The sequence below is a fragment of the Hippocampus bargibanti genome, linkage group LG12 (genome assembly GCF_051943395.1).
Source record: "Hippocampus bargibanti isolate YZ-2025 linkage group LG12, ASM5194339v1, whole genome shotgun sequence".
Taxonomy (NCBI): domain Eukaryota; kingdom Metazoa; phylum Chordata; class Actinopteri; order Syngnathiformes; family Syngnathidae; genus Hippocampus; species Hippocampus bargibanti.
The window spans coordinates 13,279,403-13,307,371 of NC_142745.1; the positions used below are offsets into that span (position 1 = coordinate 13,279,403).

The window sequence follows — 27,969 nt, forward strand, 5'->3', positions numbered from 1 at the left end:
CAGGATAGGTTTTTCTGTAGGTGAGCAGCAGCCGCCACTCGCGCCAGCTTTCACTCAACCCGGAATAACTTAAATTGGCCAGCCAACCGGCTAGCCATTAACCATCTACCAGCTAGCCAGCTTGCTTTGTATTTATTTGAGTAGCTAAAAGATAGCCAATAGATAGCCAACTAGCTAGGCAGACAGCCAATAGATAGCTAGCCAGATAGCTGGTGATCTCATCTCATCTCATTTTCCGTACCGCTTATTCCTCATTAGGGTCGCGGGGGTTGCTGGAGCCTATCTCAGCTCTCTTCGGGCACGAGGCGGGGGACACCCTGAATTGGTTGCCAGCCAATCGCAGGGCACACAAAGACATACAACAGTCACTCTCACACTCACACCTAGGGACAATTAGGAGTGGTCAATCTGCCTGCCATGCATGTTTTTAGAGTGTGGGAGGAAACCGGAGGACCCGGAGAAAACCCACGCGGGTCCGGGGAGAACATGCAAACTCCACACAGGAAGGCCAGACCGGGACGCGAACCGGCGACCTCTGCACTGTGAAGCCGGTGTGCTAACCACTCGACTACCGGGCCGCCCCATAGCTGGTGATGTTACTTATTATTTAGCTGTTTTGTGTGGATTTTTACATACACGTAAAAATGACCCACAACATAATCAATGTCAGCATCAAAATAATTAACATCAGCTATCAATAATAGATAGCTAATAGATAGCTAGACATATAGCTAAGAGCTAGCCAGCTAGATAGCTGCAGATGTCACCTATTATTTGACTGTTTTGTGTGGATTTTTACATACAGGTGAGAATGACCAACAACATAATCAATGACAGGTATCATTAATAGAGAGCTAATAGCTAGCTAGCTAGCCAGATAGCTTAAAAACTAGCCAGATAAATAGCTGCAGATGTCGCCCATTATTTGACTGTTTTGTATGGATTTTTACAAACAGGTAAAAATGACCCACAACATATACATATACATATTCTGTCTACTCGCGCAGGAACATGGATAAAATGGCTTCTTCATGCACAGAGTCGAATACATGTAACTTAATTTATTCTGCTTCTGCAAGCTAATCTGAAAATTGTGACACAGTCTCGGCAACGTCAGGACAGGGTGGATGTAAGTCGGGTAATAAATCCCCAGCTCTGGCGGCATTAAAATTTGTCGACTCGTAGTTGAGGTGCATCTTTGCTTAAATCCACTTCACATAACCCAAGAATATCACCATCTTAGCAAACTAGTTGTGAGAAATCCCGTGCGGACCCCCCTGTAGAGAACAGTGATTCATGATAGGCAGCAATCAGCGTGCTTGAAGATGGAGCCAAAACAGCACTTTAAAAAGCTTTGAAAGGAAATTCTAAATCCGGTTGATTGGGTCTAAACGCCATCATTTTGTGGCGTGAAGGAAAATGCTAATGTTTGTTTTCGATGAAGTCAATATGAGACTAAATAGCAGGATGTGCAACAGAGGCGGCAAAGCATCCGCTCAGATGTCAGAGGTTTAGTATTTGAATTTTACTTTTGGCCCTCCGTTTGACATTGCAGAATGGAATGATACAAAGAAAATGATGATAAAGTGAGCGTAAAGATAATAGTAATAATGTGTAGGTTCTCACCAGACTTGCGTTTGATTTCTCTGGAGACTGCAGCTTCCTCCCACATTACAAAAACAGTGCTGTTCGTTTCACTGAAGAAAAATATCAAATTTCTATCCGTATGAATGAGAGTGTGAATCGTTGCTAAATGTGTCTTGCAATTGATTGGCAACCAGTCGGCAACCAGTTGGCGGTGAAGTCAAAAGATTCTAGCCCACTCGCAATTTGAGTGACTCTTTGGCGACCAGTCCAGAGGGTGAACGCACCGATTTAGCTGTGAGAGGCTCACCCATCATTGCCATTCACAAATTTATTCGGGAATTGAAAATATGACAGGGGTTTTGTTTGGGTTTTGTTCTTTCATGCTTGGGTGCCGATAAAGTGCTGGCAATGGCCTCAGCCAATGTTTTTCTTTTTTCGGTTTAAATGATTGCATTGGGCCCCGTGTTTCTTAACTGCTTTCAAACAATGTGCGTATGATGAGAAAATCTGGAGTGTTTAGCCGTTTTTAGCCTCTGGCTAGTTGCTTCTAGTCCAGTGGTTCTTAACCTGGGTTCGATCGAACCCTAGGTGTTCGGTGAGTCAGTCTCAGGGGTTCAACCACAGAGGTCGACCCCTCAGTCTAGACTGCAGTGAGTAGGCACAGTCATTGGAAGAAGGGTTTGGTGAATGAGCATACGAAACTGGTGGGGTTCGGTGCCTCCAACAAGATTAAGAACCATTGCTCTAGTCTCTAACATGGCTTTGACCTGAAGTGGCATGGCGCTCTTACAGACTGAACTGGTAATGGCTCTCTCGTCTCCTCCCTGAAGGTTGTTTTGAGTTCCGTTATGGTTCTGGGTTTCCCTGCGTAGACTCTGTCCTTAAAGGACAACCGACGCCTCTGGACAAGTTGTGTCCATAATTTGTAAAACTACTTGTAGGGTTAGGGTTAGGGTTTAGGGTTAGGGTCACTTTAACTCATTTGCATTTGACTAAAAATATCAGCCTGCGTGTTTTGGGTATTTTAGATGCTATAAAACATTTTTCTGATGTCAGTTAGGAAACAAAAAATGGTGTCGGTTGCCCTTTAAGAGAGCATCAAAACCTGTTTCGAGATTGGCTGAAAGATACATTCCGAGGCCGAGTGATCATTCTCAAGACTGATTTTGAGTAGGCCCCCCATCGCCCGGGCCTAAGCCCCCAGATTGTTTTCTTTGGGGCTATCTTAAGGACAGCGTGTTCGCAGGGGAACCCAGAACAATCATGGAACTCAAGAAAGCCATCAGGAAGGAGACGAGAGCCATGACCAATTTAGTCTGAACGAACGTCATGGACAACTTCGTTCTACTCCTCAAGAAATGCACGGAGCTTCATGGAGGCTATCTCCAACATATGCTGTAGAACGGAGAAAAAAGGCCAAAGACCCAAGTGTTTTGATGTGATGTTTTGAATAAAATAACCTAGTTGATAAAGTTTAATTCAATTCGGACAAAACACTCAGAAACAGGGCCTAATTAGGGTTGGAGATTGATTTTTTTTCAGTCACCCTGTAATCAAAATTCACACCAGTGCATAAAAAAATTGTCATTAAGGCGAAATAAAATGTGTCAAAGCACTTAATAATGCCTGTTATTTGGTTGCATGGCTATATATTTGTTGCACAATCACTCCTGATTGGAGTCAAGGCTTCCCTTTTTGTCTGTATGTGTTTCCACCAAAGTCTGTTTTCAACCAGACATAAAGACACCAAGAAATCTTGAATCAATTCTTTTATATAATCATCATAACAATTACGACGTTTGAAGCCGGCTTCGATCCCGCAGTCAGACCCGTTTATTTTCACAAGCAATCAACCAGTGGCTTTATTGCCCAAAAAGAGATAGAATGTCAATTCCAAAGCAAGAATTGCTATAATTTTAGCACAATTTGTCCGTCGAGTAATTCCAGATCTGTAATTCCAGACCTGCGGTCGTTTGTTAAAATAGTGCAGACCGTCATAAATAGTGGACTCCACCAACAGATAGCAAGCGAGGTGAGCCAAGATTCTCTTTGTTATTTTTAGTTGAATCTGTGTTTGTGTGCAGTTGAATGACGTGTTGATGTGCTCTATGGGAACTTCACGGTCTGGAGTACAGCTGCCGCAGACAGAATCTCCCGTCCGTGAGCAGCAGGAATCCGCAAGACAAAAAATGTAAGACAATCTCAGCTCTGAGCTCAGAAGAGTACTATGTCCTTCAGCGCTTCCAATCACTGTCGCAATCTGCATATTTTTTTCTTTTCAAAGAACGATAAACATGTCAGGCAAAGAATGCCGTTTTATGAGTCAATTATGAGGCAAGATTGGCCCAAAACTACTCAGACGACGCACATTGTTTACATTAGAGACCGCAGCTGAGAAACGAGAACTGACTCGGAACAAAGGAACAGCGGTAACATGCAAGGAAGAAATAGAGCTTGCGCTATTGTCGGGTTGCCAGCTAGCTAGCCACGCAAACTTGTTGAACTATTAAACAGAAGTGACATGGAATCTGGGATTTCACGGATAAAGGTCGGGACGCAAATATTTCCAGAGTGGCCATGTCCAAACTGTTCCTATAAAGTTGGAAGCGTAAAATGACCCTTTTAGATAGATGTAGCCGTGTCCGTGTAAAGTTCTGAACCAACACAAAGCTATCACTTCCTTGAGAACTTCTGTCAAATTCTTGTCACTCAAATGGCAGAACCACATCAACATTCAATGCAGCGTAAGAAACCTTATTTCTTTATTTCTGTATTTCTTTATTTCTGTATTTCTTTATTTCTTTATTTATTTATTTCTATATTTATTTATTTCTATTATTTCTATATTTATTTCATTTTATTTCTATATTCATTTCTATATTATTTTCTACATTTCATGCTATTTTATTTTATTTTATATTATTTTATTTTATTTTATTTTATTAGGCTAGTGGCCTGCCAAATGCGTTTGATTCAAAGAGACAATAAAAGCCAGGGTTATGGTTTAAAGTTACAGCTTCAAGAAGGAATTATTGCTTGAAGCTCGGTTTTTAGGTTATGGTTAACTCATCCACTGCCAGACGTGCAAAAATGTGTCCACTCCAGTTGCCAGGGTTTTTGTCATTGTCACTCAACTTCCAAGACTCAACGAATATGGAGTTTTTGGGGCGCATAAACAGTCAATGCAGTGTTATAAACCTAAGACTTTCTTTTTTCATGAGAAAAAAAAGAGTTAATTCTTAAATGATGTGGGTCTGGAGTTATGAGCTTGAAATGAGGGTGGCTGTCCAAAATATAATGCAATACATACATGTTGGTTTAAATAGCGCTTTAACAAAAGCTGAAGCTGGAACAAAGCGCTAACATGGGAAAAATGGAAATGTCGCCCTCTTGAGGAAGGGGAAAAAACATCACCAGAGGCCATGGCCAGCACTTTATCGGTACCCAATCATGAAAAAATCAAAACCCGAACAAATTCCAGAATGGCGCTCTACATTATATTTTCCAATCCCAAATAAATGTGTTAATGGCAGTGAATGGGTTAAACATTGAAATATTTGACATAGTTTAAACAAGAAAATAAAAGAGTCGGATGCCCAACCTTAATTGCCGTTGAGTACTGTGGCAAGGCGGTGAAAGCGCATCTTGACAAGCCTCAAAGGCGGTGTGCTAAACTCTCCCTTTTGCTGCTGTTGCTGCAAACACTGTTGTTGCTGGAGGGCCCTTCTCCAGCGAAACATTTCAAAACATTTGTCGCCACCTTCCTCTCCATTGTCTTATCCTCATGGGTGCTTATTCTGACAAAGAGCGCCATCACTTCACTTTTTTTCCCCTTCATTGTACGCCTTATACCCCGGAAAATACAGTTCTTATATATCGCAAGCACCCATCAAGCGTGAAATTAAATGACCAAACAATGTGTTATTATTATTACAGTGATACCTCGGCTTACGAACTTAATTGGTTCCCAGACAATGTGTGTAAGGCAAAAGGGGTGTCTTCCAAACAGTAATTTCCCATAGGAAACCATTAAAAATGAGAATAATACATCCCTGGGTCCCCATAAAACATAATTTTCTACTAAATAAGCATTTAAAACTAAAAAAAAAAAAAATACCCTGTTTTGTGTATAATAAATGTGCTAGAGTATTGTAATTAAAGAAATAAACAGTACTGTATATTAAAGTCGTTTTATTTACCTTTGTGATGGTCATTGATGTAGTTGCCTCTTGATGATATCCGAGTGAAATTGCCATGCTTTCTTGGCGATAATACACTCACTCACACGGTCCCCTGCGAGCTGCTTTTCGTTAATCCAAATCAACAGAAGTTTTTCAACCTCTTCAATTGGCTGAGACCATTGCTTAGACAACACAACACCATTAACACACGTAGCAATGGTCGACTGGTAGCATACTGGTACGGGGACGCTAAGTCACACAAACGCACGCCTCGCTCATGTTTCGCGATGATCTCCTTCTTCTGATCAACGGTAATTTTGTTTTGTGTCCTCTTCGGCTGAACACTAGCCTGTGGTGGGGTCTTCTTCAGTCCCAAAAAAGCAAAAGTATCCACTCGATTACAAACCACGCACGTATGCACTCAGAGAAAAGGTGTGTGGAAAAGTAGTCCGGCAGCCACTGTTCGGCCGTGTGGTTTGGTGTTCTTCCGCCGAAAACTCATCCGCCAGCCATTGTGGCGCTCCGTGTGTTTCCCGAAAACTAGTTCTTATGCCAAGATTATATTCTCACAAATTTAATGTTTATAAGGTGAAAAGTTCGTGAGCTAAAGCATTCGTAAACCAAGGTATCACTGTCTTATTATTAATTATTATTATATTATTATATTAGTATATTATTATTATATTATTATAGTACTAGATTACTCTAGTACTATAGTATTTTAGTATTAGTATTTTAGTATTAGTATTAGTATTAGTATTAGTATTATTACTACACCAGAAAAAACATGACTGTCGTGAGTCAACAAAATGGCGGAAATGTCTGAGTTATGGAGGCAATGTGACATGAACCATTCCCCTCCCGTTTTTCATGCAATAGGTCAGCGAACCCTCCTACTTTTCCCTAGTTGAAAGAAAAATGGATTTGTCGCTACTTTTTCCACTATTTCAGCATGCAAAAAGTACAGTGAATGAAATCTTATCTACACACCCGATATGATTTTCATTGGATGGCGCCATGATAGGATACATATGTCCTACCAAATCTACTTTTCCCATTGGATTTTTTTTCCTGGCTGCCTATTCCGGTAAAAACACAAATAAGACTGACAACTACATCGATAAGAATGAGCTACTTTGAGAGACGCAATGTTTTCCCTGGAATGTGCCTGCGCCATCTTGCACTTTTTTTTATTTGAAGCTCTCCCAGCCTTCTTGCCTACACCACGACGGTCCAAAACCCCCAATCTCCTGCGGCTGGCCGTAATCCCAACCTTCCTCCCCAACCGGTTCCTCCCACTTGTAGCCACAGCCCAGATTCACATCGTCCGCCGTTATAATTCCAAAACATGCTTCATGGGAGAAAGGATTTCTGCACTAAAAAGTGGTTTTACCAGAGGTTTCATCGCAACAATCCTTGTCTCGCTCAAGGACATCATGAGCCAGCGCCGTGGCAACGGGGTGGTGAGGAAAGTCGAGGTTTTCGGGGATGTTCGGAATGAGTGCGTGCGTGTGTGTGTGGTATTCCACACAGCTTTCATTGCCCTGGAGAAGGTGCAAGTTTGTGTCAGGCGTAAAAGTCCGGATGGATTTAGCGAACAGGCATCCATTATACGGCGGCTTTGCAGTGATATCATTGACTTACCGCCGGCGCCATCAGCTTTTACGGTGCGCAGACTTTGGCTAAAAACTGATAGGCCTGCAATTAAACTCAACCAAGCAAGATAGTCAATTACTTCTCAGTCTGACTGCTGGTGGAAATTTATATAATTATATATATAATATCGAGTTTTCTATCTACTTGAGTTACTTCCGGGCTGAGTTAACGCTGGGGCATGTGGCTGACGCTGCTGCCGCTGCTCATCCACGGAGGAACTTATCATGTGACTGAAAAGTGACCTTGAAAGTTTTGAAAGGCGCTTTACATGAAATGTATGATTATTACTATTATTATAAAACGTTGGCCAGACCTTGTTTGGCAATGTTTTACCCTTCCACAGCGGGGCAACATTTCCCTTTTTTCTAAGGGAGTGCTTCAGCCGTTGTTCTAAATGCTTTGAAACAGAGATGAATCCATGAACTGTATACTATAATAGGCACTCAACATTATTTCGGGGCTAAATTTGTATTTCAGCCACCCCATTAAAAAAAGGACAAACGACTGGAGGCAGTGAGATCAAAGAATCCCGCTTTTTGGGTGTAATGTGCTGTTTCACAGATCTCGTAAAAAGACAAGTTAAGACCTATAGAGTAAAAACGACCCGGAGCTTCAGCATTCTGCTAATCCAGGCAAAATATAGCCTCTGCATTGTGTGGAAACTGTAAGAGTCAGAGCGCCCGAGGGCCGTCTGAAGCAAAGATTCTCAATTTTCTCTCCCTCCCTCTGTGTTCATCATCACCACGGCAAATCGCTCAAGCCGCTGTGTGGCAATTGTGGAGGAATGGATGGAAAAGGTCCACACGGATTCGAACGCTTGACATCTTCAAGAAAGCAGCCTTGTTCCAAACATGTTCTCGTAAATGAATGGAATATAGAAGACGACGGATCATGGCGACACCCAAGAGTGCAATGTGACGCCTCATATATATATATATATATATATATATATATATATATATATATATATATATATATATATATATATATACCTCGAACTAGCATCAAGGAAAGCGGCTACGACCAAATCCAGCGGGTGAGGCAAGTCCTCAGAAGCCAGCTCAATGGCAAGAACAAGACCCGGGCAATACACAGCTATGCTCTGCCAGTGATCAGATACCCTGCAGGAATAATAAGGTGGCCAAAGGAAGAGATTCAGACCACGGATGTTAAGACCCGAAAACTCCTCACCATGCACGGAGGGTTCCATCCCAAGTCCAGCACCCTGAGACTGTACACAAGCCGTAAGGAAGGAGGCCGGGGACTAGTGAGTGTGAGAGCCACTGTATATATATATATATATATATATATATATATATATATATATATATATATATATATATATATATATATATATATATATATATATATATATATAAAGTCTCGTTATATCGATATCGGATATATCGATAGTCCCGGTTATATCGATACTATTTCTATGCACGCGCGGAGAAAATTACATGCAAACAGGGTCGGATATATCGATAGTCCCGGTCATATCGATATTTTTTCGGACTCCCTTGAATATCGATATAACGAGACTTTACTGTATATATATATATATATATATATATATATATATATATATATATATATATATATATATATATATATATATATTTCCATCTTTCCATCTTATTTTACTGCTTCCTGATAGTTGACCCAATTCAAGTTGTTCAGGAAAAAAAGATTGACAAGCAATTATGTTGCAAAACATCAAACCGTGGTGCCTTCCACCAACACCCGTGGCCATGTGTATTGTGTATGGAATAAAAGCCTGTTTAAACGCTATGAATAATAATATTCCAAATGTTTTGGCCTGATCGTACGACATTCACTCCATTTAATAGTCTCTGCTGGATCTCTTTTATTGATTTCCCAGGCGCAGCAGGTCCCCTGAGATTTTCTATGGATCTTCCAGCTGCCCTTCCAAATGTTCCATTGTGATTTGGTGGAGAAAAGCAGCATTGCCCGGGGATGGTGGGGAACACAGACAGGCTTTCTCAACCCTCACCACCCCCCCAGCTCCACCAGCTCTGCCATCTCTATTGTACACCTGATTTCAGCTTCCTAAGCCGCATTACTTCATGACTGCGGTGTGATTGCAGACATTGTGCTTCCGGATATGTTTGCAGTTTTATTTCTGCCAGCTCTAATAGCCTGGGTACCATTTATGCTTGCTTACTCCAGTCGGAATCATTTACTGTACTTGAGAATAACCTGAATCACGGGGTGGTTTGTTGGGGGAAAGAGTGTATTATCAAAAGCAAGACTCTGGATAAGTGCTTATGCAAATCCTCTGAATGTTTCTCTGCCCAAAATGAGGCATTCATCGTCATCGTTGTCGTCTTTTGATTGAATGTGATGCAACAATAAGAGCAGTGAGGCATCTATTTATTAGTCGCCGCTGAGTCTTAATCTTTGCTGAGTTCTTTAGTTTGGGGATTTCCAAGCAACAGCTGTGATTGCACTGTGAAGTGGTTCAAGCACAGACAACAAATAAATAGTCCCGCCGTGGCTTGTAGAGAATGACAATAATGCATCTGTTTGAAATCGAATCAAAATCTGCTGTGTCGCATGGAAAAATTTACAAGCCTTCTCAACGATTCTTTGAGTACTGGAAAACTACTGATTGATTTTAGATGAACACATTTGAAAGGAAAGCATTTGAAGGGAGATTATATTCCCGAAATTGAATATCAATTTCGGTGTGATATCAGCAAAGAAATACAACAGAGGAATAAACAAGGCAAAATGCACTTTACATCCTACAGCACAGGTGTCAAAGTCAAGGCCCGGGAGCCAAATTCGGCCCACCACATTATGTTCTTCGGCACGCGAAAGCAAATCAAACTTGTGAAATTCCACGATGCTTGCTAAAATCTTTATTAAAATTTCATATTTTTTGATGTAAACCACAATAACAATCATAATTCTTGACTTCAGATTGGAAAACTAGTTATTCATTATTTGTTGTGTAAAATGTGGAGGGGATTAAACATTCTAATGGCTTTCTAAAATTCATAACGGCCCTCGAGAGGAAACCGTAACTACAACGTGGCCCGCGGCTAAAAATTACTGACACCCCTGTCCTACAGTAACAAAGACATACCTGTCAAGTTTCTGCGTAATTTATACAAGTTAGCACTGATTTTGAAACTCATACGGGACACATTCAAAATATGTCAGTCTTCCGTCCATGTCGTTGATTTTTGTTCCCCTGGTTTTGGTTTCATCACCGTTATGGCACCGATACAAAGCACCAAATTGGTCTGTAGCCGTTTGACATGAAAAGCTATAAACCGACCAATGAACAATTTTTGCTTCTCATCCAAAACCACAGTTGGAGTGTCTTTCTGTTTTCCAAGTTTCCCATCGATAACCACATAAAATTTTGTGTTGCAAAGTGAAACTGATGGATGAGTTGGTGATTGTTTTTTTGTGGCTATACTCACAGACATGCCTACCAAAGCAAAGTAAATAACCCTTTCGGAACAATTCCGCTTTGAAAGAAGCCTGAAAATGGACACATCAACCGAAAATGTTCCTGTAAAGTAAAAATTTCCCATGGCTTTCGGGGTTCCTGAGACATTTTTGTGGGTATGCGCGTGACAGACATGCTCACTCTAGTTCATACTGCAAAATGATACTGCCATCAGGGACGTAATAAAAAACACTTAAAGCAAAACAAACAGTGAGGCTTGTTTCTACCAAATTGGAGGGGGAAAAACTGAATGGAGCGAATAGCCTGAGAGAGGTCAGACCTCGTTTTTTTGGAGAGCCCCATCGGCGCACACACACCCCAGGTACCAGGACGTGGTCTTTTATGAGCGCTCGAAGAACACAAACCCGGGAGAGGATTAGCGGTCCGGGGCTCTCAATGTCCCCGGGAGCGCAGCCCAAAGCCAGCCTGATTGCATCGTCATCTGCATGACAAAGAGAGTGTCTTTTTCTCTACCTGAAAACGCTGCCTCGGCACACAGGACGGGACGTTGCACATCCATCAGCGACTCTGGACCCACGTGACAACTGCCCTTTTGTTTTCACTCTATCTGCCCCCCCCCCCACACACACACACACACCTCAACATGAACCCTCTGTTCCTCTCTCTGGCCAATATGGTCTGTCCACTGTGACACCTCCTTTGCTGACCTTTCTCATTGGAAACTAATCTGCATCATCATCGATTGATCTCCACTTGGTGTCGTCATCTGTGCCCAAAAAGAGGATGTGGTCTGCGACAACAGAGGACATTTTTCCATAGATGCAATATTGGTTGCTGATTGTTGCATCACTTTTTTTACTTTTATATACCGGCTACAGCGGAGGTTCAATGGCAGGGGTCGGGAACCTTTTTAACTAAGAGAGCCATAAAAGCTAAATATTGACAGCATTTTCTCTCTGTCTCTCTCTCTCTCTCTCTCTCTCTCTCTCTCTCTCTCTCTCTCTCTCTCTCTCTCTCTCTCTCTCTCTCTCTCTCTCTCTCTCTCTCTCTCTCTCTCTCTCTCTCTCTCTCTCTCTCTCTCTCTCTCTCTCTCTCTCTATACAATATGCATAAAATATATACATATACACACATATAAACACATACATACACTGTATATATTTACATATCTAGCTCTGTATCAAACCAGCTCTCTATCAAACCAGCTCTCTGTCAAACCATCTCTCTCTCTCTATCTAACCATCTCTCTCTATCTAACCTTCTCTCTCTCTCTTTCTATTCCCTCTCGTTCCCTCAGATCCTCTTCCTCCCTCCACCTCTGTGTGTCCCCCTGCCCGTCTCAGCACGATGGGTGGCAGAGCCTTCAGCTGCTCTGCCCCCAAAATTTGGAACTCACTTCCTCCCAACATTCGTAACATCGATTCTCTTCTCACCTTCAAGTCCCATCTCAAAAACCACTTATTTAAAATGGCATTTTCTGGGTAGCTCTCTCTCTTGTTTCTATTGAAAATTGTATTTTATTTATTGCATTGTATCTGTGATTCAATTTTATTTATTATAGTACCTATGCTTGTCTGTGACTGTTATCGCTCGCAGAAGTATGTTACTGCGAACGTTAGCATGGGGCGTGTCAAAGTGTCACAGACATTCGACTGTTTCATCAATGATATTGTTTCAGTCCAAATTAGAATCACGGCAGAACCTGTTCTTTCGACATCGGCGAATCCTTCGGTCCATTCAACCTGAAGTGTACAATACTACTCATCTTTTTTTTTCTTTTCACTATTTTATGCTTTGGTCATTAACTTTGAGTTAATGACCTAGTGGGCTAATTCAAAAGGGGGCCTTTACCTGTTTGTTGAAATGAGCAGCCAAAAAGCAAGAATATTTAGTTTTATGTGCGAGCCAGATGCAAACACCAAAAGTGCCATATTTGGCTCACGAGCCATAGGTTCCCGACACCTGTTCTATGGTATTGACATGATCTGTCAGACGGCATCCTGCCGTTTGTTTGCATTTGGAAATTATTCATGCATATACAATAATGCAAGATATTGAGGACATCTACCGGTCTCATACTATGTAGGGCATATGTACTATGTGGTCTAGTTTTGACGAGGACTGACTTCAGCTCATGACGCTGTCCAATCCCATCAGATATGACAAGATGATAAATAACATGATGAGTTTCTCTTTGACTGACGCAATGATTAAAGTATGAGATGAACATCTGTTGCCTTGAATATTTTACCATCCGATCGGGTTCTCCGTTTCTATTTTTTTTTTTTTTTTTTTTTGCAAAATGGCATTTTTAGGGCAGGGGGGTACATTTTTAGAATCGGCTCTAGTAATGATGATCAAAAGTGAAAGCGGCATTCAATTTCCTTCCGAAAAGAGTGAACCCTCGTCTATCGCGGGAGATACGTTCCAAGAATAGCCCGTGATAGGTGAAATCCGCGAAATACAATGTAGTCGGCTTTTTTTTTTACACAATGCAAAACAATACATACTGCAGAATGAAACAAAAAATAAAACCTCTTTTTTTAATAGTTTAAAGAACGGTGTTATAAAACAATATTTTGCTGCTGCGCCTATTCGTCCTGACTCCGCTGTGTTGTAGCGTCTTTTTCGACTGAAGGAGTCTTTCTCCGAGAGAAGAACATTGTTATCGGTAGTTGTTGGCACTCTCTTTTTTTAGCAAGAAGATTTTTATAAACCGACATGGCCTGATTTCTCGAATTAAGCAGAATGCTCCATGACCTGTTCAAAGCCAGTTGTTTGATTTGGTTCGGTTTTGTTTGCAGCGTTGTTTGCAGTCTTGTTTCTTTTACTTTGTTTGCACTTTTCCATGCATTGGAACCGCAAAGTAGCGAGGGATCACTGTACAATCAGAGTTGATTATTGTATTTTTTAACTAATTTACTGCCAGACATTTGCAAAAATGTGTCCATTCCAGTGCAAGAAACACGAGAACAAATTTGGGAATGGATTGGGTTAGCCTTTTTTTAGCCTTTGCTATGCTTGTCTGTGACTGTAAAGTTGAAATAAAATGTACTATTATTATTATTATTTATTAGCAGTGTCTGAAACTCATTCCATAAAGTTGCCTGCCCCATTTTTCACAACTTGAAACACGATAAGACGACTAATCGTGAATGTCCATGTATGCAAATTGCCAAACGAACGTTCGTTTGGCAATTTGCATCCTCGGCACGGCAGCCAATCAGAAGCCTGTTTTTGTGCTTTTACCTTGACTGTAAAGTGTACGTGAAAGTTTTGAAAGCCGCTTAGAAAGAGGGGTGCATGTGGCTTGTAGCAGTTTGCTTGTAGCTGTTGCTTTATTAAATAAACGTTTGATTTGAAAAAAAAATCGTCTTTTTTTCTCTTGAAGAAAGAAGTTGTCAGCCGAGGCGTTTTGAAAGTTGTACACCTGACGTAAAAGTTGTACGCCCTGGGCCTCCGGGCAGACGTTTTTTCATACACTGTTAGTCTCGCAGTGGAGAAATTTACATTTCACAGCAGCAAAGTGATGAAAATAAGAGGAAAGGAAAGAAAAAAGTAGAAAAACAAAATACAGGATCTGCTGTAAAGGCAGCCATTCTTGAGGCGCCATCTAAAAGTCTAAAGAACAAAAAAAAACTACATAACAAATAATGTGCCACAACACAAAAGACGTCTGTGTAAGCTCTCAGTCGTACAGGAGTGGGCCATCAAACAATAGTCAGAACAATAGGAACAATCAGTGGAGTAGCAGGGAGTAGTCCTCTGCTCCCTCCAACCTGAGAGCAGGGACCTATCATAGCAGAGCCTGGCACCGCCATGTCTGGACAGTAGGGACATATATATATATATATATATATATAGGGCCTAAATTACCAGTAAGACTTTAGTTTGCTGACGAAGTTTCCTGGATAAGAAGCAAAACGTCCGACACCTTCAAAGAAGTACAGATGACGGCTGAAGAAACCTTCTCATCGACAACACAAAAGACACAGACAAAAGAATGGCGCTCTATGTCATATTTTCAATTCCCGAATAAATTCGAGAATGGCAGTGAATGAGTTCATAGCATTTCAATTCACGGTGGATGTCGCTCGCAACTTTAAATAGGTGTTAAATTCAAATTGGCCACTCTGACCTGCCATGTAAATCCAGCCCAAGTTTATTTGCTTTTTATTATTCATTTTCGCCGACACCCTCTGCCAGTTGAATTTCCATTCAGTGTTGAACATGCATAGCAAATATATCACCTCTTTCCCACTTTTTCACTTGTTATTAGTGCTGGTAAATTAGTTCATCTAAATTCTAAAGTAAAATCAGTCATGGCTCACCATTTCCCACCACTTAATAGAGCCTCCTTGATGAATCGGCATGGGAGCTTCAGAAAAGCAAATGACAAAGAAAAATGGGGGTCTGTGAAGGTCGGAAATTGGTTTAATTGGGCCCAGGAGCTAATTATTCTCGCGTGGTGTCGATTTGTGCTATATTGTTAGCATGTTGCGGTACACTCATTAGGCATTTGATCAGATACACCCACACTTGCAATGCAATTCAATTAGACTGTGTCAGAAAGGAACTGCAATTTTGTGTTTACGATTGAGGTCACGCTGGAGTGCGTCACGTGGGGCGCCGATCCTGTTCTGGTGCAGTCTGCCAACGTCAATAGAGTTGTTCAAGTGATCAAAATGGAAAAAAAGAACTGTTTGGCCGCGCAGGCGTCTAAACTTACTGCTAATTTGCTCTTCGTAATTCAGAGGTACGCACACAGATACCCTTGGGCATATTCATTCCAGATTTTTCACGTTGAATGATATTTTTGGACAATCGTGTTTTCCACGGAGGTTAGCTTCAGCGTCAGGGTGTTGGAATTGACGCAGACGAGGAGATTCATTCAAATAAACAGACGAAGGAAAAACATTCGTTACCTCTGTGTGACCTCTCCCAATGTTGACATCTTGATCAGGGCTATTCTTGTCACCTATATTGGTTTGCGCATGCTAATTGGTGAGGTGCACTGTCTTCATTTAGCCTTGTTTATGGCGTGGACCTGATTTATAAAAACCTGCCAGGAATGGATCTCATTGTCTTAAAATTGAATATCTTGGCTGAACTCATTCACTGTTATTCACAAATGTAATCGGGAATTGAAAATATGACGTCGAGCGCCATACCCAAATTTGTTCATATGTTGTTTTTTTCTTGTTTGGGTGCCGATAAAGCACTCGCCATAGCCTCTGGCAACGTTTTTTCCATTCCACAAGGGGGCAGTATTTCCCTTTTTTGTCATGTTAGCGCTTTGTTCCAGCTTCAGCTGTTTTTAAAGCGCTATATCAACCAATATGTATGCATTGCATTGTATTTTGGAATGCTGCCCTCATTTCAAGCTTATATAACTCCAGACCCATATCATTTTTGAATGTTCAATCATTAAATTAACGGAAATATATATAATAATAATACATTTCATTTATAAGCGCCTTTCAAAACTCTCAAGGAGACTTTTATCATTAACATGACTGCTAATATTGAATGACGAAATCCAAAATATCTCAAGATGATATTTGACAATTTCTGCACTTCCCGTACAAACTTTCTTGTATGCCGTACCACATATAAAAATGTGTAAAAAATCATACAGAATACGGCCGGTTGAAAATTAGGAACGCTATCAGTCATGAAGCCGTCAAACAATGCAACTAAACAATTCACAATCCTAACCCATTCTGAGGCTTGAATCTGCTGTACTTCATACTTTGTTCCTTCAAACGCTGATACTTCCAGCATACTTTGCGATAATTTTAGCATCAGGTGTAGAGAGCAAAATCTTCAGCGGATTGGAACAGTTAAAGGTACAAATGCCCGAAGGCACAGCTTGTGTAGTTCCGTCAATCGCAGTCAATCGCAGACAGCTGAAGGCGTGGAAACGTGCCAAAAAGTCCATCCTATCCCAGTGGGACCAAACTGGCAAAATTGCAATTCTCTGGCATGTATTCAAGAAGCACACCTACCTTGTTTTTTTCCAGAGCCAGAGAGAATCAGACAAAAAGGTCAACCGAATACAACAAACAAGCCCGCGGAGTGGAATCTGTGATGTTGCGTAGCAAAACTGTAATATGCCACCTTGATCTCCCACGGAAAAAAAAAATACACGCGACCCATAGACGCCTGAAATATGACGCGTCGTCTTCAAGGGGAAACAACAACTGGTAGCAGCACTAATTGAGATTGTGCAGGCAAAGTGACAATAGCGAGGCACTGTGCAGCATGGATTAAGCTTTTGAATAGAGACAGATTCTTTGTGAGAAGCCCACTGTGGCAGTTGGCTTGCAAGCCACAACGCCGCATCTGCTCATTTGGGCCAGTGAGGAAAAAACACTGGATCGTCTAGGGCGCATCGTTTTTGTACCTTCTCGTAATCCCGTTTTTTGGGGATGTAGAGTTTTTGTTCCTCGGAAGTAAAACAAAATGCTTTCATGTTACACTAACATTCTTATCCTTGACAAAAATATTCCGGTTCGAAACAATCGAAAAATTTTACATCTCAAAGTGTTTTATACAAGCTAGGTAGGATTAGCTATCATAGTGTATCATATATCGAGCATGAATTTACACAATTTTGCATGGATTGTAATTACGTGTATCGGAATTTCCGTTGTAGGGAATCAATCTTTGCTATTGTTTAAAAAAGATAAAAGATAAAAAAGTTAATACATCTGATTTTTTTTCCAGATTAAGGAATTTCCGTTTGAAAGAATTCCTCATGAGAGAAGACTTATGACAGTCTAGGTAGCTATCAAGGTAGCTGCCGAGCTATCTATTTGCTATCTGTCTAGCTGGCTGGCTAGCTATCTAGCTAGCATTTGTTTAGATATCTAGCTATCTGTTAGCGACCGTATCCTCTGACTGTAAAGTGGCCATGAGAGTTTTGAAAGGTGCTTATAAATGAAATGTATTATTATTACTACTGTATCTATTAGCTAGCTAGCTAGCTTTCTTTCTATTTGAGATACTTCCGGGTTGAGTGAACGCTGGCGCGTTTGGCTGCTGCTACTCACCCACAGAAAAGCTTATCCTGTGACTGTAAAGTGACCTTGAGAGTTTTGAAATGTACTTATAAATGAAATGTATTATTATTATTATTAAAATATCCAATTATTGTGTGTGCTAGAATATTAGTGCATCATACACTGAAGGCAGTACATCAGAACCGACTTTCCATTTAATCTATTCCATTTACCGTATTTTCCGGTGTGTAAGGCGCACCCAAAAGCCTTGATTTCCTTCAAAAGATAACCCTGCGCCTTATATGTGAAGTACAGTAATATTAAGCGACAACAGTTCTCGCAACTACTACATGCTTTCACCCACTCCATTTTCCCCTGTAGAAGAAGTATTGCGTCAGTCGCAGCAAGACAGATATATGTGTGTGTGAATGAGAGGGATCCAAGTGCAAGAGTGTACACAGGGAGAAGAGATAAAGAAGGTGGAGGATTTTAAGAACTTGGGGTCAACTGTCCAGAGCAATGGAGAGTGTGGAAAAGAGGTGAAGAAGCGTGTCCAGGAAGGCTGGAGCGGCTGGAGAAAAATGTCAGGCGTGATGTGTGATAGAAGGGTTTCAGCTAGGATGAAAAGAAAAGTGTATAAAACAGTGGTTAGACCAGCCATGATGTTTGGACAGGAGACAGTGCCACTGAAGAAAAGACAGGAAGCAGAGCTGGAGGTAGCAGAGCTGAAGATGTTGAGGTTTTCTTTGGGAGTGACCAGGTTGGATAGGATCAGGAATGAGTACATTATAGGGACAACTCATATTAGAGCCTTTGGAGAGAAAGTCAGACAGGCCAGACTGAGATGGTATGGACATGTCCAGAGGGGAGAGAGTGACTATATCGGGTAAAGGATGCTGAATCTTGAACTGCCAGGCAGGAGACCGAGAGGAAGACCGAAGAGGAGGTTTATGGATGTTGTCAAAGAGGACATTAAGGTAGCTGGTGTGAGAGAAGAGGATGCACAAAACCGGGTTAGATGGAGGACATTGATTCGCTGTGGCGACCCCTCAAGGGAAAAGCCCAAAGGAAAAGGAGAAGAAGTAGTGCGTAACCCCAGCCTTAAACTCTGGTGCACCTTATACTCCGGAAAATACGGTACTTATATACATAATGGTGGATCACAAGCAATCATCAAGCATGAAATTAAATGACCTTATACTCTGGTACACCTTATACATCGGAAAATACTGTAATATTTTTCTCACAAGCCGATATTATTGTGGAGCCCTCCTTCTGAGGGTCTGATGGCTTTTACCAACTTGAAATATACTGCACACTGAACAAAAGTGAAGGCAATTGTCTTACTTTAACTCATTCACTGCCATTCCCGAATATATTCGGGAATTGAAAATATGATGTTGAGCGCCATTGCCGAATTTGTTCTGGTTTTATTTTTTTATGCTTGGGTGCCGATAAAGCACAAGCCAGACCTCTGGTAATGTTTTTTCTCTTCCACAATAGGGCAGCATTTCCTTTTTGTCCATGTTAGCGCTTTGCAACAGATTCAGCTGTTGTTAAATTGCTGTGTAAACCAATATGTATGGATTGCATTGTATTTTGGACAGCCACCCTCATTTCAAGTTCATATAACTCCAGAGTTATAGTATAATTTAGGAATTTTCTCTTTTTTTCTGATGAATAAAAGAGAGTCGAAGGTTTCTTACTTTGCATTGAATGTTTATGTCGTCCTAAAACTCAATATTCTGTGGGTCCTAAAATTCGAGTGACAATGACAAAAACCCTGGCACTGGACTGGACAAAAAAATTTTGCACGTGCCTGGCAGTGAATGAGTTAATAAACAGTGCAACAACACATGTAAAGAAAACTACAACGATACAAAGAGGCATATACTCTTTATCCTTGAAAACAAATAGTACTGCAGTTTGCGCCACAATGAAGTAAAACCTTTTTTTTTCAGCCATATTGTAGTTGTTGTCATCCAACTGACTAAGAAATTTAGCATTTGAGAAAACAAAACTGGGAAAAGCTCACAATTTTATTTGAATGTAAGTATTTAAATTCAATTCTCAGCTTTCGGGTCCATTATGTTTCTGTGATACAAAAAAAAAAAAAAAACAACGGAGAATGGACTGTCTGATCCCATCACCAACTTGCATACTGGCATTTCGCTGACTCCCGCCGCATCGCGGCAACACCTATCCAACCAGAAAATGTCTGTAACGGAGGTCAGAGGCCAATCGGAAAAAAACAAGCGCTTCCACCTAGAGAATTCCCCAACCTGACTTTTAACTGCACTGCGGTTTTATGACCGCGTATAAATCTAAATTCTAACTCAACATAATTCGATGAGCCTTGTCATTAAGTATGGCTGTCGACTAAATGCTGATGATGACAAACAGGCCTGAAACCAAAGCGGGATAAATCCTTGGTGTGTTTTCCTGGACATGTTTGACAAAGCTCTCCCTTATTTGCTTGTTTGACTTCCATTAATCTTCAAACACGGCCGCTCCTTTCCTGCTGGGTTAACCAATAATTCGATGCGGCTAATCAACAATTTAGCGCTGTACCTCAATCCCCTCAGGATGAATGAAACGCCTCTGTAGGAAAAAACTCGAATGTACGCCATCTGTAGCCGTCCTGCATTGCCACTTATAAGGACGTGAGGCACAACATGGTCTCAGTAACTTCAGCTGTTTTTAAAGTGCTATAGCAACCAATATTGCATTGTATTTTGGACAGCCGCCCTCATTTCAAGCTCATATAACTCCATACCAATATAATTTAGGAATTAACTGTTTTTTTTCTGAGAAAAGAAGAGCGTTTAAGGTTTCTAATGCTGTCATGAATGTTGATATAGTCCTAAAAGTAAATATTCAGTGGGTCCTGGAATTCTAGTGAAAATGACAAAAACGCTGGCGTGCAGTGGACACATTTTCCACATTGTCTGGCAGTGAATGAGATAAAGGACAACCGACGTCTCCGGACAAGTTGTGTCCATAATTGGACACAAATGGAAATGCTGCCCCCTTGTGGAGTAGAAAAAAAACTTTGCCAGAGGCCACGGCTTTATCGCCACCCAAAATAAAAAAACTAAACCCGAACAAATTCGGGAATGGCGGTCTACGTCATGTTTTGAATTCCAAAATAAATGCTGCTGTGAAATGTAAATTTCTCCACTGCGAGACTAATAAAGGCAAATCCAATCCAAAATCATGAATGGGAGTGGAATGAGTTAAGTAAGAAAAGGTTTGCATTTTCGGTGTTGGAACAAGGCCAACAGCTGATTTTATTGTATTTTTTTCCCTTATTTTACATTTTCAAAAAATGGGTCACTTTGACCCATCTCATCACGGGAATGTCAAATGTTCCGCCAGCAACACGGAAAATGGTTATAGAACGACTGCCGGCTAAGCTTCTACACAGCCATGTTGAAAAGTATACAAAAAGAGGTCAACAATAGCAATGTTCAAACAATCCACTGGAGGCTTCACTTTCCGTTGCATGACGGGATTTTTTTTTCCCTTTCTCTTTTCGGATTAGAGCTCCAATGACCTCTTTTTCAACCCTTCAATTCTCATACGTAAGTCATCGTTTGCCACTTCATTGGACTGTCGTTGAGGGTGATCTATTGAATGAAAAAAAAGATGGGGGCCCGGGTGGAGGGAATCTTCACTAGGGAGTGGGATTGTGGTGGACCAAATCGAATTGGACGACGAGCATTAAAAAACTGAAACCACGTCGGCGAAAAACTATGTGGGTTTTAGCTTTACCAGTGTTCTTTTGCAATACGGTTAATGCGTTCATCCATGTAAAAAGCCGCAATTGTATTTGAATGGGACTCTGTTGAATATATATATATATATATATATATATATATATATATATATATATATATATATATATATATATATATATATATATATATATATATATATATATATATATATATATATATATATGCAGATACAGTCATATTTGCAAAAATTATCCAGGCATTGGCCATTTAATGTGTGTATGTGATTGAGAGTCATTTTGAAAATGGCAAAGCTAAATAACATAGCAACTGCAATATCACCTGTTTTATATTCAAAAAGGATGTTAAAAAAAAGAAAGATCTTACAGTACCGATGGAACATTTTCCCACTTTGTCATAGTATCACCATCTGAATTTCTATTCATTTACCTATTGTATCATCACCTCCAACTGCTGTGGCTCCATATCATCTCATATATAATGCATATGGACTTGTACGCAAAAAAAAAACCAAAAAAACCATCTTATATAAGTGTATTTAAAATTCCTAATGTTACTAAATTTTGTTAGTTTGGGGTCCAAATAATGGCACATATTTTAGGACCGTTTACATTTGAAAAAAAAATATTTGTGGGTGATTTAACTTCAGTGTACTTGCACTTAGAACTTGAATTCAAAATTACAAAAATCCACACAGCAAATGCATAGAAATATATTAAATTATGCATCTTATTAACAAATGCACTTATGATGAGAGATTTTACAGCGAAAATGTATTTACGCCTTCTTCTTGGTTTTAATGTCGCTCTTTTTTTAATCAGCACTTCCCGTTGTGTTGCATCAGTCGACCTGCATATTTCCACTGACTCAAAATTAAGGCTGTGACACTGCGACGCAATATAAAGTATTCTGCTTCATACAATTGACCAGGACCCCGTGAAAAGGTACAACTCATACAGCATTGTTACATCCTATATTTACAGTTACACTTTTTTAATTGAGCGCACAATTCCAGAACGTGTGATATAATGGCAATTTGTTTGTTTAAAGAAGTGAACACACAAAATAATTATATTCTTTCATTGAATATTTTGAATCCCAGTTAAAATAAAATACAAATTTGTCCGATTAATCACGGGTCATTAAAAAGGGTAGTACATATTGAACAAATATGTTCGGCATATTTAAATGTATGAGTGCAACTGTATATTGTAGTTATCTTAAGTTTTTATGTGTACTTTCCAACCCATCTCGGTGCCTATCATATAAGCAGTGTAAACGGAATTGTGCATTAAAATGTTACCAGAGAAATGTACATGCATTTAATGATTTTTCAGGCAAATATCATCATAAAATAGCAATGTTGCTTTCAAAACAACCTTACCCGTGCAGATAAAAAACAAGAAGCAATTTGGCATTTGTGTTTGTGCATGTTTGTTTTCGCACGTTATACTTTCAAGTCGGACAACACAAAAAGTCGAACTGCGTCTTTAAAAGTGAAGGCTGCTTGTTCGGGGATGTTATTGCCTCTCCATCATCATTATAGTCACTATACCCTCAATCGCCATCATCATCATCATCCCCATCCTCATCTATAGTCATACTCCGCTGCATACCAGTGCCACACAAAAGCCATATTCGTCCACAAAAACAGGGAGGACATAAAACGAATGCGTTTCGTGTCATTTACTTATCCCCCCAGTTATTTACAATGCGGTCACCGGGAAGCGTCAGCAATGTCAAAAGCCGGCACGGGGATGCGTGCGATTCTTAAAAAAAAAAAAGCCGCACGTTTGCTTACCTTCAACAGCGATGACTACCGGCAAAATCCAGAATATCCCTAGAATATCCATGGTGGCGGTCACTCAGAAAAACGGCCGGAGCATTCAAATAAAATAGGTCCAGAAAGCCATTGACTGACCGACGCGGAGAGGGTACAGGCGGTCCTTCACTTCCAGCAGCGCACGCTCGGATAGCAAAACACAAGCGACTCAAATCTGGACCATGTTTGAGCCAGACCAAACACACGCAGACAATGGGGGTGTTCATTGTGATTTATTATCCCAAATGAGACACGCTGTGTCTCTAGACAGTACACTCGGGTCAAATAATGGCGGTTTTTATCATATTTATGATAAATACGGTCTACACTAAAATATATATTCATTTTTTTTTTCACGTTTAGATTGGTCACAGCAATAACAGACGCCCCTTCAGAGAGGTGTTGTTTTCACCCAGCTGTCAATCAGCAGAAGGACCGTCCTTCTCTTCGCCGTTTTTTACCTTTCTACTAGTTTAGTGTTTTGGCACCATGCGGGAGGCTTTAAAAACTGTAAAAAGTTTATACCTCAACTTCCACGCCACTCAAGATGGAAACGTGCAACATGTGCTGTAGAGTACGGACTGTTTCATACAATACGGAGCGTTCTTTTTGGGGAGGTGTGCCAAAACAGGTGCTGCAGCAGCGTGAGTATTTTTTTACCACGTCATCAACTGTTTTTTTATTTGTTTAATAAACAGGCGAATGCAGTTGTATCGTATTTTTCTATCAATTTTTCATTAAATAATCCTTAAATGCGGTTTAATTATAATAATGCAAGGCTCAAAGACAAACACTTCCGGCGAGAAAAAGCATTTCCGAGTTGCTTGTATGTTGTCTTCAATGAAAAAACAATATAAATTGTACACATTTTTAATAAATTAATCAAAGACCAACACTATCATTCTTAACGACTATTTTTTTCATGTAACTCACTTGATAAACATAACACAATATTTTTCTTTTTTTTTTTTTTTTAACCGTCTGTCATTATTTTAGAATTAAAATTGAATGTGAATGCATCACCTCTAAATCCATAATATAATTACAATAGAATTGTCATATCATTTTATACTAACTTTTGACTAAAAGAAGATATTCAGAAACGGGTAGGATATATTTTCCTGATATGTCAAAGCTATAAAAGTATGCTTAGTCAAATTTGTATTGAATAGCTCGGTATTGCTTTTGTACATCAAGGTTTAATAAAAAAGTTCAAAAACCTAATGTACTCCAAAATAAATGGGTAGACATTTAAAATGGGGATCAAAAATGCATTCGGGGACTAATAAAGCATTCTCTGATTAAAACATGTTGTTGATCAATAGTGTACATGATTTAAAACATTTGAACTTTTTGAACAGACCCACAGCGCTCCACATTTAACTGAACAGACTACATATTGTACATGAAAACCCCCAGCGGGAGAGCTTAGCAGTTAGCGAGCGCTCTTGCCATCGTATTCATCATACGAGTGGAATCTCTTTGAAAAATGTTGCTTCAGTTCTTCATCAATTATTCATGACAAATAATTAAAACTGTGATGTGCTCGCCATTTTGGGATGTACAATGGTGATGTCATTATTTTTTCTCCGCAGAATTGTATTTATTGTTATTGTTTTAAGAGTTTATCGTCTGTGTGTTTATTTATTTTCAAAAAATGTAAATACACGACATTCTAAGAAGCACTTAATTTCCTGTAATTCTCTCAGCGTAGGGGAAATTTTGGAGAAAATAAGTAGTCAAAATTAAAGGATGATAAAAAAATAGCGAGGTATATTGCATCTCACAGAAAAATTAATACATTTGAAATCTAATTGTATCAATAAAAATGCTTGCATTTCACAGTAATGCAAAAATAAATCAATTTTGGCAACAACAAAATAAAAAGGTTTACAATTGAGAGCGGTGTGAAAAAATCTGCAGCTTGTGATTCATATAAAGCCAGCAAAAATATCTGCTCTATTCAGCCATGCAAATAAAACCATTGGGGAAAAAATAAGCTAGCACGGAAAGATTTAACACGTGTTCACATTTTATAAATTGAACTTTTCCTCTGATCTGTGTGGAAGCGTTCTCCGGCTTTTATTGAACCTTATTGATGTCTTGGCTCCATCCGAGTTTGGACTCTATTGATTCCAGTTCACTTGTCTGTCTTGACTCGGGATGGCATGCAGGTGATTAGGACACAGATGGAGCCAAATGTCAAAGGGGACGCACAGCGAAAGCAGCTCTAATGACTTCCAGACCAACCCTGTGTGGAATTCGGCCAAAAAAGAAGTGAAAATGTTAAAGAAATGACATTAATACTCTTCTCAAGTCGCCCGCAGACATACATATTGCTTCCGGACTGTGTTCGAATGCAGTGTGTCTGTAATAAAATTAGGGGGAAGCAATGCGAGCTCGTGTGCAAAAAGTTGAACACACAAAAATTCACTAATTTCACTATTTTGAATTGTTTATTTTCATCACCATACCTAGAGTAGTTTTAATAAAAATAACTGTGTGAATAATGATGTTTTTTTTTAATACAAATAAATGCCTTTTAAAATCTCAAATGTACTTGACTAGATTTTTTTTTAGGTAAAGGGGGATGTTTGTTTTCAAAATGTAGTTTCTTTCTATAATTACATATAAGGCAGAGTACCCACCAGGACTGCTATACTAATAGTTTTGTAATTTTATAAATTCAATTTTAAAAACTGACTTATTTAATTGTGTAATGGTTAGCAGAATTTGCACCGCAATTGTGCTCCTTTTTGTGCTGCCAATTTCCCTCCAATTATGCGTTTAGGGATTATTGATGCTGCAAGGAAATCACTCTGATTCACACTTTAAATTATTTGGCAGAATAAACGTTTGAAAAAATATTTTCACAATGTTTCAAAGTTGAGTTGTTGGTTAAAATGCATAAAAATAGAGTTTTAACATTTATGTATGTGTGAAATAGTAAACGTGTTTTATTCACAATTAATTAAAATGCAACTATTCATTTAATACGTTAATATGGTGGTGGTATATTTGGCATCATTAGCTGGATAGATAAAAGAATAAATAAATCAAATCAAAAAACATCTGGGCACTGTACACGTTTTTTTCTTTGTTCTTTAATTTATAGTACATCATGAGTACATTCACTGGTTGAAACACTGCAGCTAGTTCACTTTTAGACAGGCAAGATAGATGCACTGAATTTATTTGAATGTTGAGCTTCAGGGAAATAGATTAAATGGAGAACTGTAAACTCCACAGCCGAGGTTGCATCAACGCTGCCACCTAAAGGTCAAACGTTGAACTGCCTTGCATTGTCTCCGCAGTGCAACTGTGGCCATCAAACCTCTTCTGTAAATAGCACACCTGTCAACCTCCACGGCTCCATGCCCTTACAAACTGTCGTATTTTCCCTAACCAAATGCAAAATAATCGTACACCATAGTTTTTTTACAAACGTGTTTATGTATGTAGTTTAACATGTTGTATTGTACATGTTTCTTCATATCATTCTGTACATATTAATAATAATACATCTCATTTATAAGCGCCTTTTAAAACTCTTAAGGACACTTTACAGTCACAGGATCAGTTTTTCTGCAGGTGAGCAGCCATATGCGCCAGGGTTCACTCAACCCAGAAATAACTCAAATAGATAGAAAGATAGTTAGCTAACATTTAGCTAATAGATAGCCAGCTAGACAGTTAGTGAACTAGCTAGATAGCCATATAGCTACTAGATAGCCAGCTACATAGCTAGCTAGCCAGCCAGATAGCAAACGGATAGCAAATAGATAGCAATTAGACAGCCAACGGACAACCAACACCACTTTTTTGTTTCCTAACTGACATCAGAAAAACGTTTTATAGCATCTAAAATACCCAAAACACGCAGTATGCTATTTTTAGTCAAATGCAAAACACCAATAAAAATGACTTAAAGTGTCTAAAAGGTACTTCAATTTGAAACAGGAAGTGGCCAGTTTCAGAAGGACCCGCCCACATGTTCATGGTGTCACGGCAAGACGTCTTGCCTTGCTCGAGAATCAAAACAATGGCTTCAGATTCGGAGAAGATGCTTTCTTGTTACTCATCCAGTTATGAACATGATTCAAATAGTTCTGAAGAGGAAAGCATACATGTTTGCAATCGATTTAATAATTTATTGCATGTCATTTTGAGGTATCTGACTCGTCACCAATTCAAACACAAGAATTCCGGAATATTCAGCGCAAGTCTTAAAATGTAAAATATGGCTATATGCAGTGGAATCTTTGTAAAATACGCTTAGTAGAAATCATTTGAAGCGATTTTACAATTTATGGACTCAACTTGTCCGGAGGCGTCGGTTGTCCTTTCATAAATGATGAAATTACAAGTGTTGCTTAATTACTACAGTGTTCTCTATTGTATGCCACTGATGAAGAGTCTTCCAGTTCTTTTTTTAGGAGCAAAATGACCATCCATTGATCGATATGTTTTCCAGACTTCTACGTTTTTGGCGTGGCTCTTTGTATCGAAATGCGTC

General features: G+C 39.7%; 1 protein-coding gene across 4 annotated transcripts in view; it reads right to left on the reverse strand.

The window, feature by feature from the left end:
- ephb2b (eph receptor B2b) overlaps nucleotides 1-23,586 on the reverse strand; it is a 138,180-nt gene extending 114,594 nt beyond the window's left edge. For all 4 annotated transcript variants that reach the window (XM_089009604.1, XM_089009603.1, XM_089009601.1 and 1 more), the window contains exon 1: nucleotides 23,433-23,586. In XM_089009604.1, coding sequence (XP_088865730.1) covers nucleotides 23,433-23,484 — 52 coding nt within the window. In that variant the 5' untranslated portion in view covers nucleotides 23,485-23,586. The remainder of the gene's footprint in view (nucleotides 1-23,432) is intronic.
- Nucleotides 23,587-27,969: the final 4,383 nt, after the last annotated feature.